The sequence below is a fragment of the Eleutherodactylus coqui genome, chromosome 6 (assembly GCF_035609145.1).
Source record: "Eleutherodactylus coqui strain aEleCoq1 chromosome 6, aEleCoq1.hap1, whole genome shotgun sequence".
Taxonomy (NCBI): domain Eukaryota; kingdom Metazoa; phylum Chordata; class Amphibia; order Anura; family Eleutherodactylidae; genus Eleutherodactylus; species Eleutherodactylus coqui.
Genome location: NC_089842.1, coordinates 142,276,128 through 142,291,873, shown reverse-complemented (window position 1 = coordinate 142,291,873; position 15,746 = coordinate 142,276,128). Strand labels below are relative to the sequence as shown.

The window sequence follows — 15,746 nt, the reverse complement described above, 5'->3', positions numbered from 1 at the left end:
GCCGTTGTATAATGGCAGAAAGCGCAAGCTCCCTAGGAAATCCAGGATACAAATTGGATTGGAAAGGGTTAGGAAATATCCACATTCCGAAGGAAAAAAAATCCACAGTGCAGATAAGTCTGCAGCATGTCAGTTTATACTGTGGATTTTCTCCCCTTCAAATCCCCATGTAACATGCAAATTCGGTTGCACGAGTATGGAAAAACTGCAGTAACTGTCCAATGTGGATGTATCTTTACACCAACAATGCTGTGCAAACTGCTTAAGAGCAGGTGGTACATGTGGGGTGCAGTTCTAAAAGCGACAGCCACTAGTGATCTGAAGAAAGCTAAAACCCATGAGTCTACACTGGTCAATCCTCCTGCAAATCAACCATCGGCTGGGCATCATGTGGACCTGCTGTCGCAACTGTCAAGTCCAGGTGCCATCTGGTCATCAATGGTGATCCACATACACTTAAGGGCAAAATCAATGGGCTGTGTACAGGCACTCCAAGGGTAGTATCACATGGGCGTTTGCAATATCGCCACAAGAAAGTCACATCTGTTCCCATGGTTTTTGAGCATCACTGCTTTCTCGCAAAAATCACTTGCTTGCAATTCGAGTGAAAAATCCAGGATCATGCCTTGCATTATAAAAAATAAAAAAAAAGCTCCATAGGGGAACCTGGACAAAAAAGTCACAAGTGAAAACCGCGCAAATGTGAAGGAAACGGTTTCATAATTCTGCGTTTACTCACCCTTGCATTGTGCAATTTTATCACCCATGTGAAACCATCCATGGGCATGCAAAACACAGAATAGAACCCATTGATTTAAGTGAGTGTTCTCAAGAGTGTTTAGCACGTAAATAGTACCTGCTCTATTATTGTGCAGCAATGACCTCCATTGAAGTGTGTGGGAGGTGTGCAAACACACAAAGGGATTTGTGAAGGTGTGTTGTGCACACGTAAACTGGTCCAGAGTGTGCAAAAAGTACAGCAGTATGCTCAGAAATGCATGTTAAGTGTACTTCATCCAAACTCGTTCACGTGCAAATAAGTCACGGTGAGCACTTTTATGCATACGGTCGTCTGAATAAGCCCCAACTGCAAGTTGCGTCCCAGAGACTTACAACAAGCAGCACATGGACACCAGCCTGTGTCCCGTCCAATATACAGACCACTCATGAATCATACAGGAACAGGACAGGCCATTATTCTGCTAGACCAGTTTGTGTGCAAGACAGCAAGGTGTCTAGTCTCAAAAGCTATAATGGGGCTTGTTTGCTGTTCTGTTTTACACAGATAATCAAAACTGCCCATGTGAGGGGACGGCAGGTCAGCTGATCAACCAGCAACTAGTTTGTCTGCGATTTCATTATATATGGCACAAAAATAAAACCTGTCAGCTGCACATCACCCTGTGCAGAGGGTTGTCCTGTACACATACAGTAGTGCCAATCGCCTCCATTAAGTACAAGTAATCCGATAGTGTAAAAGTACCATAACTAGATCATGAAGGACAAGTTTGATCCTCGGTCACATGTAACAAAGCCACGTTTACAGGCCTCACTAGCCAAGCCAGGATCCTACTGCACACTGATAAGGGGCAAAAGCCCTGAAACAGCTGTCTGTATATGGATCTGGGTTGGTTTTCAGTTCCCAATCATTGCTCTATAGACCTGTATAAAGGGTCAGACCTTGATTTGCAGGAATGCTGCTAGCCAATAGGTGGCGCTGCAGAGGTATTGTTCCATCTTCCTTATTTAAAGCTAAAAATTAACACAAGCCAAGTTCTGTTTAAATGTTTATTTTTACAACTGATGGCACTTCCTGAGATAGTATTAGGACGCCTCAATTAGTTTAATCTTCCTCTTCATCATCGCCACCTCCGGCACCACCTTGCCCCTTCTTGGCATTCTTTCTCTTGACACGGCCAGGACGTCCACCACCGTATGGTGAGCGCAGAGAGAAGTCAATGTGCTTCTGGGAATCCAAGCGCACAATGAATGATGGGATGTTAACCACTTGCTTGCGGACACTGAAGGAAGGAAAAATAAATACAATGAGTTACATGAATGCATCAAGCATCTATAGCGCTGTAAACAATAACCCCTTATTTGCTGTGCAGTAATTGATTGAGCCAGTTCCAACTCCTCACCAAAACAGCACTTGGCCGTATATCCCAGTCAAAGCAGCAGTGTAGATGCTTGACCACTGTGCCAAACCCCTCTACGGTCAGTGGGCCCTCAGCAATCTTGTGGATAGAGAAGGTCTATCGCAGCACAATTCCTTTAGTAAGGCATCAGTCATAGATGCTACAAGAACATGTCAGATTTAGTGACTTCAGTTCTTTCACCCAATGGTATGTGGTTTTAGCAATGTATCTGTGCAACATTGTACAGTCACATACTTGTATTTTTGGTTCATGTCTTGCTATAGCTACCTGGCAGTGACCAAGTTTGGAGAATGTATGAGATCATACGTATATATCCAGTGTACTTATATAAAAATGAAGTCCACGCATGCAATTATTCATACCAATTGGAGGATTACCTGTACTATAAAGAATTAGATGCCTGTATAAACCCAGGGCATACAAGTTCAAAATGACCCTTCACAAGGTGTAAGGCCAGAGCCAAAGTGACCTTGCCGACATCATTGCTTCATGCCTAGAGTGACGGAACCAGTTCAACTCCACCGTAAGTGCTAGCTGGTCACAAGGTGTATGGCAGAGCCAAAGTGACCTTGCCGAGTCAAGGCTCCATTTCAAGGACTGTTCCATGGGCTAAGCAAGACCAAAAGCATACTTCATGTAGTGTTCAGATGTTACAACATTAGACATAAGTACTGGCAGACAATTAACTGCAGTCATTGCAAATCTAGGAACACAACGCAAAAAGTTTTACACATTCCGCATTCAACCACTCACTAGAGAAGGAAACAGCCATGACAAAGTAACGATGGTTTGTCAGCTCCCATTCAGTATAAAAACTTAGGGAATTTCTCCTAAACAAATGTACTTTGAAAAAAAAAAAAAAAAAAAAAAAGCACATACTATAATATCCCTCATTCACACTTTAAAAAGATTTCTGCAAGAACAATGCAATTATCTGCAGTCCATGTGTCCAAGCCAGGAAGTGCCCAATCTTCATGAGGCCCTCCCTGGTAGCACAGTTGGCCCAACTCTTATCTTCACTTGAGCAGTTTTTTCCATGCCTTGGTGTATGTTTGGAAAACAGTGTTCCAAGATGATCAGCTCCTTCCAAAGACTTATGCGCTTCACTTACATCAGTGGAACCCATCAAATATTATAGGAGGCCAAGCATAAACCGTTAAATGTACTTTTTACACAGAGATATGCCCTTCCTGCACATGCTCAGTCACGTCAATGGATTCCTTTATGCTCCGATGACATCGATGGAGCCCATAGATGGTAGAGTAAGGCAGAGCATGCACAGTAACATTTTTGCTTCACCGAGCTGTGCTCTTACTGCACATGCTCTGCCTCATGTTATATTGTAGGGACTCCTCTGATGCAAGTGGTGCCCACAGAAGTCTATGGAAGGAGCCAAGCATCTCAAAAACAGACTGATAACATCTGTGCTGCCCACATGCTCCAAGGTTGGAAGACCACCACTCAAGTGAGGATAAATTGGGGCCAACCATACAGACTTAACCAGAGCAGCAGCACAAAGATAACCCAAACTAGACTCAGCCTGGTTTGCACACATGGAGTGTAAATAATGGTCAATAAAGGATCATGCATTATTTTTAAAAGAAAGTCAGAATTTTTTTAAAGAGCATTTGGGTTAATGAGAAATCCCACAAGAAACCAAAAAAAGGGAACATTGGAGCCTAGTGCATTACCGGATGTGCCTCTGTCTGATCAGCACACGAGCATGATGAATGGACTTGGCCAAACCCAACTTGAACACTTGGGTCTGAAGACGTCTCTCCAAGAAATCCTCGATTTTCAAGCCCAAGATGTAATCGAGTTTCATCTTTCCCTCATCCAACACACCAATACGCACCAGACGCCTAAGGAGGGCATTACCTATTGGGCAAAAAATGAAAAAAAATTGTTAGATACAGAGCTAGCCTGATTTTCAAGCACCATGAATTTCATATGAAAGCAAGGGTTCATCTACAGCCTTACATCTTTCCATAACTTTATAGGGATACACCAGAAAGGTTGAAGCATTATGCTCCATATAAAATATGGATACAGGTCACTGACATGTCACAGGCGACATATCCTTGGTCAGTAGGGTCTTTCATAGCGACCCCTCACACCTACCTTCAAACAAACGCTTGGGATCCTTCTCATCCAGAGTCAGCAGCTCTCTGGCAGCTTTGCGGATCTTGGCGAGGGTGAATTTCACCCTCCACACCTCACGCTTGTTACGAAGACCATATTCACCTATGGAAGAATAAAGCACATTAACCAAAAGGCTCAACCTTCAAGTGTTCTTGAAGAACGGGTGGCTTATACTGCTTACCAATGAGTTTCAACTCCTGGTCCAACCGCGACTTCTCAAATGGACGTCGTGGGGTGACATAGGTTTTACGACACACCCAACTTCTGGCAACGGGCATTTTGGGCTATTTGCCTGTTAAAGACAAACCATAAACTAATTAGACAACACTAAAATCAGCAGACATGAAACCCCACCACAATATTTTAACTGTTGAGTCTAAATACACGGACATCATACAGTTTTCGTGCACTGTTCGTTCATCGCTCAATTCTAGTTTCTTAGAATTGAGCAATGAACTCTTAGTGGTGCAGGCTGTTCTCGCAGTCAGCAGTGCTAATAAGATTCTTACAGCCCATGTCCCCCTGGTAGTTCACAGCAGGGCGTGGGCTGTAAGTGCAGAGAATAATGCAACTGTTTGCTTATGCAAAACAGCTTTATTGTTCGCTGAGAGATAGCAGCAGCTCCGCCTGCATAGCTCTTTAGTAGCTAATTAGCTACTATAGACTATGCAGAGATGATCGCTCAAAACAGTCACTCAAGCTGTTTGAGTGATCATCTTTCAGTGTAAATGGGGTTTTAAGTGTGGTTACCATCTTGGACAAGCAAAAACAAAAGGCCCAAAACTGTTGGCTCTGTGGGACCAGAATCAGATAATAGCATGGACATTCGCTAGTCTCATCTTCCCCGATTGATTTCAATGGCAAACCTCGCAGCGCATGGTGTGCAATGCAGTAAAGGTCCCACTGGAATTAATGGTTGATGCTTTTCAAGGAACGCTAAGAGATAGGATGTGCAGCAATTTTTCCCTGCACTTCACTGCTCATTTATAGGACTCCATTCAAAAGGAATACGTTTCATATTCGCACAGGATTTGTGCACTGCACACAGATCTCAAGCGTGTAAAGAGCTGCCTTAGGCCGCCTGCACACGAGCATAAATTCCGCAGCGGGATTTCCCGCGGAATTTCAGCTGCTGGAAGCCTGCATAGGATTGTGTTAAACGCAATCCTATGCAGACAGCCGTGCGAAACAAATCGCAGCATGCTCTATTTCTGTGCGGGGCTCTCATAGCCCCGCGCAGAAATGTCACTCACCCGCCGCCTTTGGTCTACGCACGCGCCGGCTGCCCAGCACATCACACAGCCGGAGGGCGCGGGTGAGTACACGCTGGTCCCTGCAGGCGCTCGGGTCGGGTCCCGCGGCGAGAATTCTCGCCGCCGGATTCAACCCACCCGTCTGCAGGCAGCCTTAGGCTGGGGGTACACAAACAGATTTGCATTGTGGAATCCACAGTTGGCGTGTGCACCTTGGATCCATAGCATACCGTTCAGAACATGCTAGACCAAAAAAAAAACACTTTCCTACATTCACGGAGAGTAATTGCGGTTCCAGTGAGCGGGATGGAAATCATTACAGCGCTCTATTTTTGTGCATGCTTCAAACGGGTGGCTTCCATTGAAGTTAATGGAAGCCTCACCCGTGGCGCATCCACTATTGGTATTCCGGATAGGCAGTGGGTACCTGCGTTATAGTCTATTGTTTTAAATAATCTGTATGCCGCACGATTGGCCATCTGCAATACAGAAGAATAGAGGAACGCAGGTTCGCCAGCCGCGGTCAGGACCAGATTCCGCTGCGGGCTCCCACATGCAGAATCTGACCTGCTTGTGTGCCGACGGCCTTAGGCCTCATGTCAACAGGGAAAATCAGGCCCGCTCCGGATTCTCCATGGAGAATCCGTAGCGGGTCCCTCCTGCCCCGCGGACATGAGCGCTGAAAATAAGAATTAACTTACCTCTCGCCCGCTCCGGATCTTCCCTTCGCCACGGCGTCATGTTCTCTGCGTCGCGGCCGGATCTTTTTTCTTCGGGCCGGCGCACGTGCCCTGTGCACCCGCCGGGCCGAAGAAAGAAGATCCGGCCACGACAGAGAACATGGAGCCGCGGCGAAGGGAAGAACCGGAGCGGGTGAGTAAATTCCAAATTTTGGTCTCCCGTGGATCCGGACGGCTTCCATAGACCTCAATAGAAGCCTGCAGGAGCTGTCCCCGCGGGAGACCCGCACGAAAATGGAGCATGGTCCAGATTTTTTCATGCTCCATTTTTTTAAAATCACTTTTATTGACCATCCGCGGGTATTTATCTACCCGTGGGTGGTCAATGCATCCCTATGGGGTGCGAATCCGCAGGCAGGAGAAGAGTTAAAATCCGCTGCAGATTTTAATTCTTCTTTTGCCCGTGGACATGAGGCCTAAGGCTGAATTCACACAGACAAATGTTCATGTTAGACTGCGATATGGACGGAACGTGCAAGTGAAGACGTAAAATATCAAGGAAATTACTGCGTCTTATTCTGGGGAGATTCCACGTAATCACCTATTGAAGATGGGATCTTTAAATAAATTAAAAGCCACATGCATTAAAATCCCCTAATGCATAAGCTATGATGCATTGAAGCTAAATGCTTCCCTCTGGTATCTGCAATCTCAAGAGTGCGGCAGTTCAAGCCTCTGGAATCCAGTATGGTTCTCACGTGTGACCCAGGGGTAGGAGGCTCGCCTACCATAATCCCTAAACTGCAAGGAAGGAGACAGCCAGCAAGCAGGCTCAGCGGCTCGACAGTAACACTAGTCCTTGCATTGGCATGAGAAAGCCACAGAAGAGCTCGCCGCGATGTACGGCACATGGCGCACGAAGGCAAGACTCCACGGTGGAGGCCTAGTAGGAAAGGCACACGGCCGGCTACCATAACCAGAAAATAAACACTTAAGAGCGCTAGACGCATTGCGCGGACAGCTCGGGCAGGTATATTGGATGATAACGCGGTCGGGCGTTTAAACACAACACGGTCTGCTCTCCCTCCCGCAGCCAGTCCTCACTTACCGGGCCGCCGCGAGGAAAAGGAAGTACACGCCCCCTGATATCATTTATAAATTGCTAAAGTAAACCACGCCCCCTTTGTCCGTCATCGTCACGCGTCCGTTCATGCCTGCACTGAGAGTTCTGTCGCTAAACTAAGGGAATGTCCGCCATTTTCATGGTTAGATTGAGAATTCGCTAGTGTAGACGCTGTCAGTGGGAGACTTCTCAGGGGTTTGTGAGGGATAAAGTGAAAACTTGCAGCAACCTGTTGACCACAGCAAAAACTGCGGAATAGGCGCAAAGCCACAAGTGACATTTCAGTCCTGTAGAGGACAGCTGAGGTTGCATCACGGCTGGGGTTGGGCACAAGTTGCAAACAATTCATTTGTTTGCTGCTGTGGATTTTCTGCAGATGATCCGCAGCTTGCGCCTTCTGCTCAGTAGGTTTTACCGCTGTGTGAGCAGCGTTTCGCTGCATATGGCAGTCATTTTGGACTGTGTAAGGCAGCGTCTCACGCACGGTCATGTGCAGCCTTCCAGGTTATTTTTATTTCCTTCTAATTCCCCGCTCTGTCGCTTAGCGACGTATAAACGCCTGCACGTACGCAATGTTGTGTTTGTACAGGGTTTATACGCCCATAGAGAACAATAGGCCTCCATCACGTGTAATACGTGATAAAATAGAACATGCCGTGGTTTTTTTTGCGTGTATTATATGCAGTATATATACGCAAGTGTGAGTCGATGACAATCTATGTACTATCATTGACTCCATTCACCACGTAGTACGCACACGTACACTGCACGCATAATACACAATTATATTACACCTGTGTGAGCCCGGCCTGGGGGAAGCCCTATATACTGTACTGATTGTGGGCAGCATAAAGTAGTGATGGCTGAAGCGCTCCGTGCACTTCAATGGGGCCGCCTTTAAGGGCCCCTGTCCACGGGCGTGATTCCGCTGGCGGTAAATTGCTGGCGGATCACGCTGTCTGTCATTGCGATTCTCCGCTCGTAGCCGGCAATTCGCAGCATGCTGCGCATTGCCGCGATTCTCCGCTCACAGCCTATCTGTTAGATAGGCTGACAGCGGAAATCTGCCGGCTCTGCTCCCGTGGCGGGATACCACAACGCCTATGGACAGGAAGCCCAAATAATCCAGCCTCGTACATTAGAACTGCTATCCAGTCTCCCCAGTTGGTAGGTCTCAGGACACGGCCATGAATGGTCGGGAGAAGACAACTGGCTGCAGAGGGGCTTATTCACACTCATGATGTTAGCATCCAAGTTCTATCGACGCTGGAAACTGACAAAACTCTGATCTATGAGGCCCCCTTCACCCGGACGGTTTCTCACCCTGTGGGAGCCCACAGCGGAACAGACTCCTTTTCGAACGGAGTCTGTTCTATTTTAGGGCGTTTAGCGCTTTTCATCAATGAGGAGTACTAGAAGCTGCGGTCGCATTTATGTGTGAGGGAGGCCTTTGGCCCAATGTCCACTTGGACGCACGGATTCCACTGATGAATCCCGCAGCGGAATCCAGCCGTGCCCACAGACATGAACAGGAAAATACATTTTCTTACCAGTCCAGCTCGATCAGGGATCTCCTCCGTGCTGAACGGATCTTCTTTCTTCAGCATGGCGGGTCTCTGATTGGTCACATCGCTCAGCCAATCAGAAACAGTGCTTTCTGGAGGCGGGGATTTTTCAATTTCCGGCCTCCAGAAGACGACTGCCAGGGCCGGAGAGAAGAGCTGGACAGCGCTTCTAGGTGAGTAAAATGTTTTGGTTTTTTTTAACCTTTTTATACAGCTAGGGATGATTTTCAGGGAAGGGCTTATATTTCAAGCCCTTCCCCGAAAATCATCGCTGTGTGGGTTGCCTGCAATCTGTTGCTTTCAATGGGGCCGCAGCAGTGCCGGCCCCATTGAAAGCAATGGTATAGCTTCACGGACCTTTGCCACTGCTGTCCCCACGGGGATGGAGGAATCCCCTGCCATAGCTGTGCCAGGGGAGCGCGATATACTCCCTATGTTTTCAATGGGGCTGGCGCTGCTGCCGCCGGCCCCATTGACAGCAATGGGCGATAGCACTGATTTTTCTTAGCACTGCAAGCCTTGAGTGAAGACATCGAAAAGGACTATGAAACCATTGATTTTATTATCATGCGTTTTCACTCACTCTCGCATCGCAAGAAAACATATCGCTAGTGGGTAGGCGCCCTCTGTGTGTGCCAGGCCAGGTTGCCGCACCACGGACCTCGCTACGGTGGTGGTTATACCCGTGTTGTATTCTCTCCTTCCATACATAGTTTTTCAACAGTAATTAAAATAAATACCCGTAACTAAGCTGACCACAGGGTGCTGGCCATCGGGGGTCCAGTCTAATACTGTCCATGCACAATGGACACGACCCATTGACAAGGGAAAACATAAGATCCGGTAGTCAGTTTATTCATATATATTAAAGGGGTTGTCCCGCGCCGAAACGTTTTTTTTTTTTTTTCAACCCCCCCCCCCCCGGTCGGCGCGAGACAACCCCGATGCAGGGAGGTAAAGAAAGCTTACCGGAGCGCTTACCTTAATCCCCGCGCTCCGGTGACTTCAATACTTACCGCTGAAGATGGCCGCCGGGATCCTCTGTCTCCGTGGACCGCAGCTCTTCTGTGCGGTCCATTGCCGATTCCAGCCTCCTGATTGGCTGGAATCGGCACGTGACGGGGCGGAGCTACACGGAGCCTGCATTCTGCACGAGCGGCTCCATAGAAGACTGCAGAAGACCCGGACTGCGCAAGCGCGGCTAATTTGGCCATCGGAGGGCGAAAATTAGTCGGCACCATGGAGACGAGGACGCCAGCAACGGAGCAGGTAAGTATAAAACTTTTGATAACTTCTGTATGGCTCATAATTAATGCACAATGTACATTACAAAGTGCATTATTATGGCCATACAGAAGTGTATAGACCCACTTGCTGCCGCGGGACAACCCCTTTAAGGAGGAATAAAAGAGGAACAGAGCAACACGGAGTTGTAAGAGAACACGCTATGTTATTTCATGTGATGAACCAACCACAGCCATTCATTGAATGGCTGTGATTGGTTCATCAAGCGCTGGCTCTGATTAGCTGAGCCGCTGCACTCAAGAACCAATCATAGCCAGCACTTCCTGGAGGCAGGGAATTTGAAGCCCTGACCAGGAAGTGCTGAGAGAATACTACAAGCAAGTGCCGGGGACCTGCAGTGAAGACACGGCAGAGTGCACAGCGGCTGTTAGGTGATATATTTGTTTTTTTTCTCTGCAGGTAGGGCTTATTTTAGGGCATTAAACAGTAGGATTTCCTAGTGTAAAAGTTGCATCGCACCACACGAAAACTGTGTTTTTGTGCGGTGCAGTGCAACAGTAAGAAATGGTCCATAGGGAAACATAGGCTACAAAATATCGCAAATTGCTGTAATATTTAGCAACCTGCAATTTTTTTTTTCTTCTTCTTCTTGCAAAGTCATAAGCTACAAAACTTCACTAATGTGAAGGAACCTATAGGAAAGCATGGACTTCACATACATGCGATTTCTAGCAGCGTGAGAAAATCACGCAATTTTGTCGCCTGTGTGAAACCGGCTTAACCCTTTGCAATCCAATTTTGGATTCAGGGTTTCCTAGGGGGCTTTCTCTTTCTGCCATTATACAATGACGCCATCTGCTGGCTAGAGCCAGTACTGCGGTATTGGACATGCTGGAGAGGCCCCCGACAACAGAGCAACCAGTAATATACAGTAAGAATACCCTGCCGGACGTCTTCCGACATCGGAAACTGTACAGCCTTCGATCAGAATGTCTTTAGACGTCAGACAGTGGATTGGAAAGGGTTTAAGGGTACATGCTTGATACTGTCAAAGCTGATACTGGCATGGATATCACACAACTGAAACAAGCAGTGCCAAACAGAAAAACATGGGGGTAAATTTGAATAAAAGGGGAGTTAATTTCAAGGGTAAAAAGTGAGCAAAGTGGGAGGGGTGACACATTCTGCAGAGAGACATCGGTACATGCAGCCTGAGGAGAATCTAATGCTCCTATGTGTATACACATTTTATTCCTAGGTTCCTCTGAAGTATCCATGACTTCAGAAAATTTTCCGTGCGAACAATAGATAAACGCCTGCACCAAATTAACTCTGGCGATGCCGGATATATCAGATAGTAAGTAATATGCCAGTCTGAAGAAGGCCTTCGACACACTAGCATTTCTTTCATCCATGTGTTGTATGTTAAAAAAACGGATGATACATGGACAGCATACGGATGCATATTAGTCACCACGGTAGCACACACTAATTGTCCTATTCTTGTCTGTATCATGGATAGGGAATAGTAATTAGTAGTCAATGTGCAGGCAAGACGCATATCGGACTGCACATGACTAGGTGTCCTATGTGAGTCGCACCCGAACCTCTCGAGCGCAACTCACACACATGGCAAGGGTTTCGGCAGCCTAAGGCCGGGCTCAAACAGCCATAATTTGTAGCGTGTCGCCTGCGAGGGGCATTGTGGACTTGCTGTGTGCCGCCCATCACCATATACTACCTTGTTGTGTTGTGCATGTAATATGCACCAAGATAGAACATGCTGCGATTTATCTTAAACGGCTATTTTGCTCAATTTGCGTATGCTGCACGCAAACCTCGTGCATGAAATACGCTATACCAACACGGTCATGTGAGCCCGGCTTAAAGACTCTTTAACAGGAGCGTAGGTGTTTTACGTTGTAGCAAGCGGGGTGCACTTGTCTGCGGATCGTCAACTCTCAGACCAGAATGGGCACCGACCACATAGAAGTACTCTCTGGAGACACGGGTTTCCTTTAAACCTGGCTCCTGCCAGTCTTTATTCAGAGTACAGCCAACATAAACAGAGTCCATATAATGTTCTTCAACAAAAACATAAAAGTCCACATACACACCCCACCTGGGTGTTAAGGTCAGGGTGGTCACCCCTGTCGGACTCTGGCCTGTCCTAGACCACCAGCAGCTTAGTGCTGCTGCACTGGTCCACTCTGGCTCTCTCAGCCAACATCTCCCTGGGTGTAGCAAGAATGTACTCTTATATCCAACTTCCTGACCACACCTATGGGCGTTTTCCCTTTTCTCAGGCACCAGAATGCCTGTCGCCCCCTACAAGCCATTCTCTGTAGTGCACCTCTACAACGTTTTCTAGTCCACGCCATTTATTGTCATGTATGGACATTTTTCCGCGATCACGGCCATTTACACGAGCGTGAGCATCGTTTTTTTAGTAAAAAATATGTTGCATCCCGGAAAACCCTCACTCTGCCCAAATCCTCAGGGTGCCTTCCAATACCTATATAGAGGCAACTGTAAGCATTTTGCAGCGTTTGATGGTGCTAAAATGCCTCCCCATCCCTTTCTTTGTCCAGCTCCTATAAGAGTCTATGGGAGCCGCCACCGTATATCAGGCAAAAGATAATTCCAGAACTATCTTTATGCCCAGTGTATATGCATTGGCATGTATTTCGGTCGCACATGTTCCATTTTTCACAGTTCAATGTTTTTACTCGCCACATATTCACCTATGTGAATGGATGCATTGGAAACCAATGGCTCAGGTGGTCGCGTATATCGGTCGGCCGTAAAAACGTTGCTGTTTATGGGCTCGTGTGAATGAAGCCTTAGGGCTTAATCACACATATCGCGGCCGGCCGATATGCGCTACCATCTGATGCATTGGATTCAGGGGCGTAACTATAGAGGGTGCAGGGGATGCGGTTGCACCCGGGCCCAGGAGCCTTAGGGCCCATAAGGCCTCTCTTCTCCATATAGGGAGCCCAGTACTAGGAATAAAGCATTATAGTTGGGGGCCCTGTTACAGGTTTTGCATTGGGGCCCAGAAGCTTTAAGTTATGTCTCTGTGCAGCATGGTTTAGGTATGGGTACGGGTACAGATACAGATAGAGGGCGGGCCCCAGCTCACGTTTTGCATCAAGCCTCCCTGAGCCTTTAGTTATGCCCCTGATTGGATTCCAATGCATCAGATCACATGGGTGTATTCCTGTGGCGTAAAAGCGCCCGGCCGGCCAATATAGCGCGAGGCGCTTTTATGCCGTGCGGGAAAGATATTCCTGGAACTATCTCTTCCGGCTGGAATACAACCACTGCCATAGACTTCTATGGGAGCCAATGACAGTGACCAGAGAGAGGAGTTGGGAAGGAGTTTAGGAGCATGACTGCTAAACTCCCTCCCCCTTCTCTCCTCCCTGTCCCTTACCGGCTGTTTGCAATGGGAGGGGGGCGGAGCTCGTTGTTAAGCTCCCACCCCCTTCCATTCCTGGCTGCTAACAGGGGCAGAGAGGGGGCGGGAGCTTAACAAGGAGCTCCGCAGAGAGCCAGCGTAGTGGAGGGAAGTGGGAGAACAGCTTATCAGAGCTAAATTGTCTCTCCCCGTCTAACAGCACTGTGGGTTCGGTGTACATGCTCCGGGCCAGGACCGTCTGAATGGGCGCACAAATGTTAGCTTTATGCACCCGTTCACGCGTTTTTTACGGCGCCGGCAAGCGAAAGTGAAAAAGCTGATACCCTTGTGAAAGAGCCCTTTGGCTAGATTTACATGGGCAACCATCATTTGGATAGTCAACATAATTAGTCGCTGCAGGGTGGTAGCCTACAAACAGCTGTTGATCAAGTGCTTTGTTGTTGGTGTTTGTGGTCCCTGAGGGTGCATTCCCACGAACGTATATCGGCTCGGTTTTCACGACGAGCCAATATACGTTGTCCTCGTGTGCAGGAGGGGGAGGATGGAAGAGCCAGGAGCAGGAACTGAGCTCCTGCCCCCTCTCTACTACTCTGCACTATTTGCAATGGGGAGAGGTAGGGCGGGGTTAATTCTCAAAACTTAGCTCCACCCCCATCCCACCTCCTTTCATTGCAAATAGTGCACAGGGGTGGAGAGGGGGCGGGAGCTCAGTTCCTGCTCCTGGCTCTTCCATCCTCCTCCCCCCCCCCCCCCCCCCCGCACACGAGGACGACGTATATCGGCTCGGCGTGAAAACCAAGCCGATATACAGTCGTGGGAATGCAGCCTAATATACGGCTCAGCCGAAATTAAACTTCGCCAGCTCAGAGGGCGTTCTGCTGCTCCAAATATGATGAAATTTGGACAACAGCCATTTCCGAAAATACACTCGCCATTTATTAAAAGAATTCTAAAAAAAAGATTGATGATAGGTGGGCTGTAGCTATGCAAATCATGCTACACATGTTCAATGAGGGCCGGCTCACACAAGCGGATACGTAAAACGCTGCGTGTATAATAATAATAATAATAATAAACTTTATTTGTATAGCGCCAACATATTCTGCAGTGTGAGCCGGTGTTATGCTGTATATGGCAGCGACTTTGGATTGTCCATTGCAGTGTATCTCACGCACGCTGTCATGCGCAGTCTTTCTGGTTTCATTTTTTGGGCTTTCACTTAGCAAAAGTGAGTATACACGCCGCACATATGCAATAGCGGGATTTATGAATTAGCTGAGCCTCAGCATTGATTGGCCAATTCATAAATCTGCGCTCCACAAGGTGATTGGTTCTTCAAACTCTACTCAGCCAATTAATGCAGAGCTGGATGAACCAATAACAGGCCTCATATTGGTTCATCGAGTGCTGCACTGATTGGCTGAGTAGCGCTGGATGAACCAGTCAAAGCCATCACTTTCTGTAGGTGGGATTTTTGAATCCCGCAACCAAGAAGTTAACTTTTGTGGGTGAACGAGGACTGCAAGAGCCCGGCGGGGCTCCAGACAGCAGCAGGAGGACCCGGACCGCGCCTGTTAGGTAAGTATTCCTTTTTTTTTCTGGCAATGCAGCTAGGGCTTATTTTAGGGGTAGGGAAACGCATCGTATCTCACTAAATTCGCTAGTTTGTACGATGCGATAAATAAGGCCGCCTGCAGACGAGCGGGTCGGATCCAGCGGGGAGAATTCTCACCGCGGGACCCGACCCGAGCGCCTGCAGGGACGATCGCGTACTCCCCTGCGCCCGGCGGCCCCGGCGCATGCGCAGACCAGAGCCGGCGGCCGGGTGAGTAACGTTTCTCTGCAGGGCTCTGCGAGCCCCGCACTGAAATAGGACATGCCGCGGTTTGTTTGCCGCGCGATATCGCGTGGCCAAACCGCGGCTGTCTGCATAGGATTGCGTTTAACGCAATCCTATGCAGGCTTTGAGCGCCGTAAATCCTGCGGGATTTCCACCCGTGTGCAGGCGGCCTAAGGCTCCTCCATAGGGAAGCATAGACTACAAAATATAGCAAATTGCGGCAGTATAGAGCATACCACAATTTTTTTTTTCTTGCAACATCGCTAATGTGAAAGCATGGCTGTCAATTTGTGTAACTACTTCAATATGCGCTAC

General features: G+C 47.9%; 1 protein-coding gene across 1 annotated transcript; it reads right to left on the bottom strand.

Moving 5' to 3' along the window:
* Positions 1-1,774: 1,774 nt before the first annotated feature.
* RPS9 (ribosomal protein S9) lies at positions 1,775-4,634 on the bottom strand. Its single transcript, XM_066607785.1, has 4 exons — positions 4,483-4,634; positions 4,281-4,403; positions 3,851-4,037; positions 1,775-2,021 (listed from the first exon to the last, which is right to left on the bottom strand). The coding sequence occupies exons 1-4, from the start codon at positions 4,577-4,579 to the stop codon at positions 1,844-1,846; spliced, it is 585 nt and encodes a 194-aa protein (XP_066463882.1). The 5' UTR covers positions 4,580-4,634; the 3' UTR covers positions 1,775-1,843.
* Positions 4,635-15,746: the final 11,112 nt, after the last annotated feature.

Bases quoted from the DNA above. Each gene is read 5' to 3' on its own strand.
- RPS9 (XM_066607785.1), bottom strand. From the start codon at position 4,579: ATGCCCGTTGCCAGAAGTTGGGTGTGTCGTAAAACCTATGTCACCCCA. The intron at 4,038-4,280 runs GTAGGTGTGAGG...TTTGCCCAATAG, and splicing joins TCCCAAGCGTTTGTTTGAAG to GTAATGCCCTCCTTAGGCGT. The intron at 2,022-3,850 runs GTAATGCACTAG...TCCTTCCTTCAG, and splicing joins ATCAGACAGAGGCACATCCG to TGTCCGCAAGCAAGTGGTTA.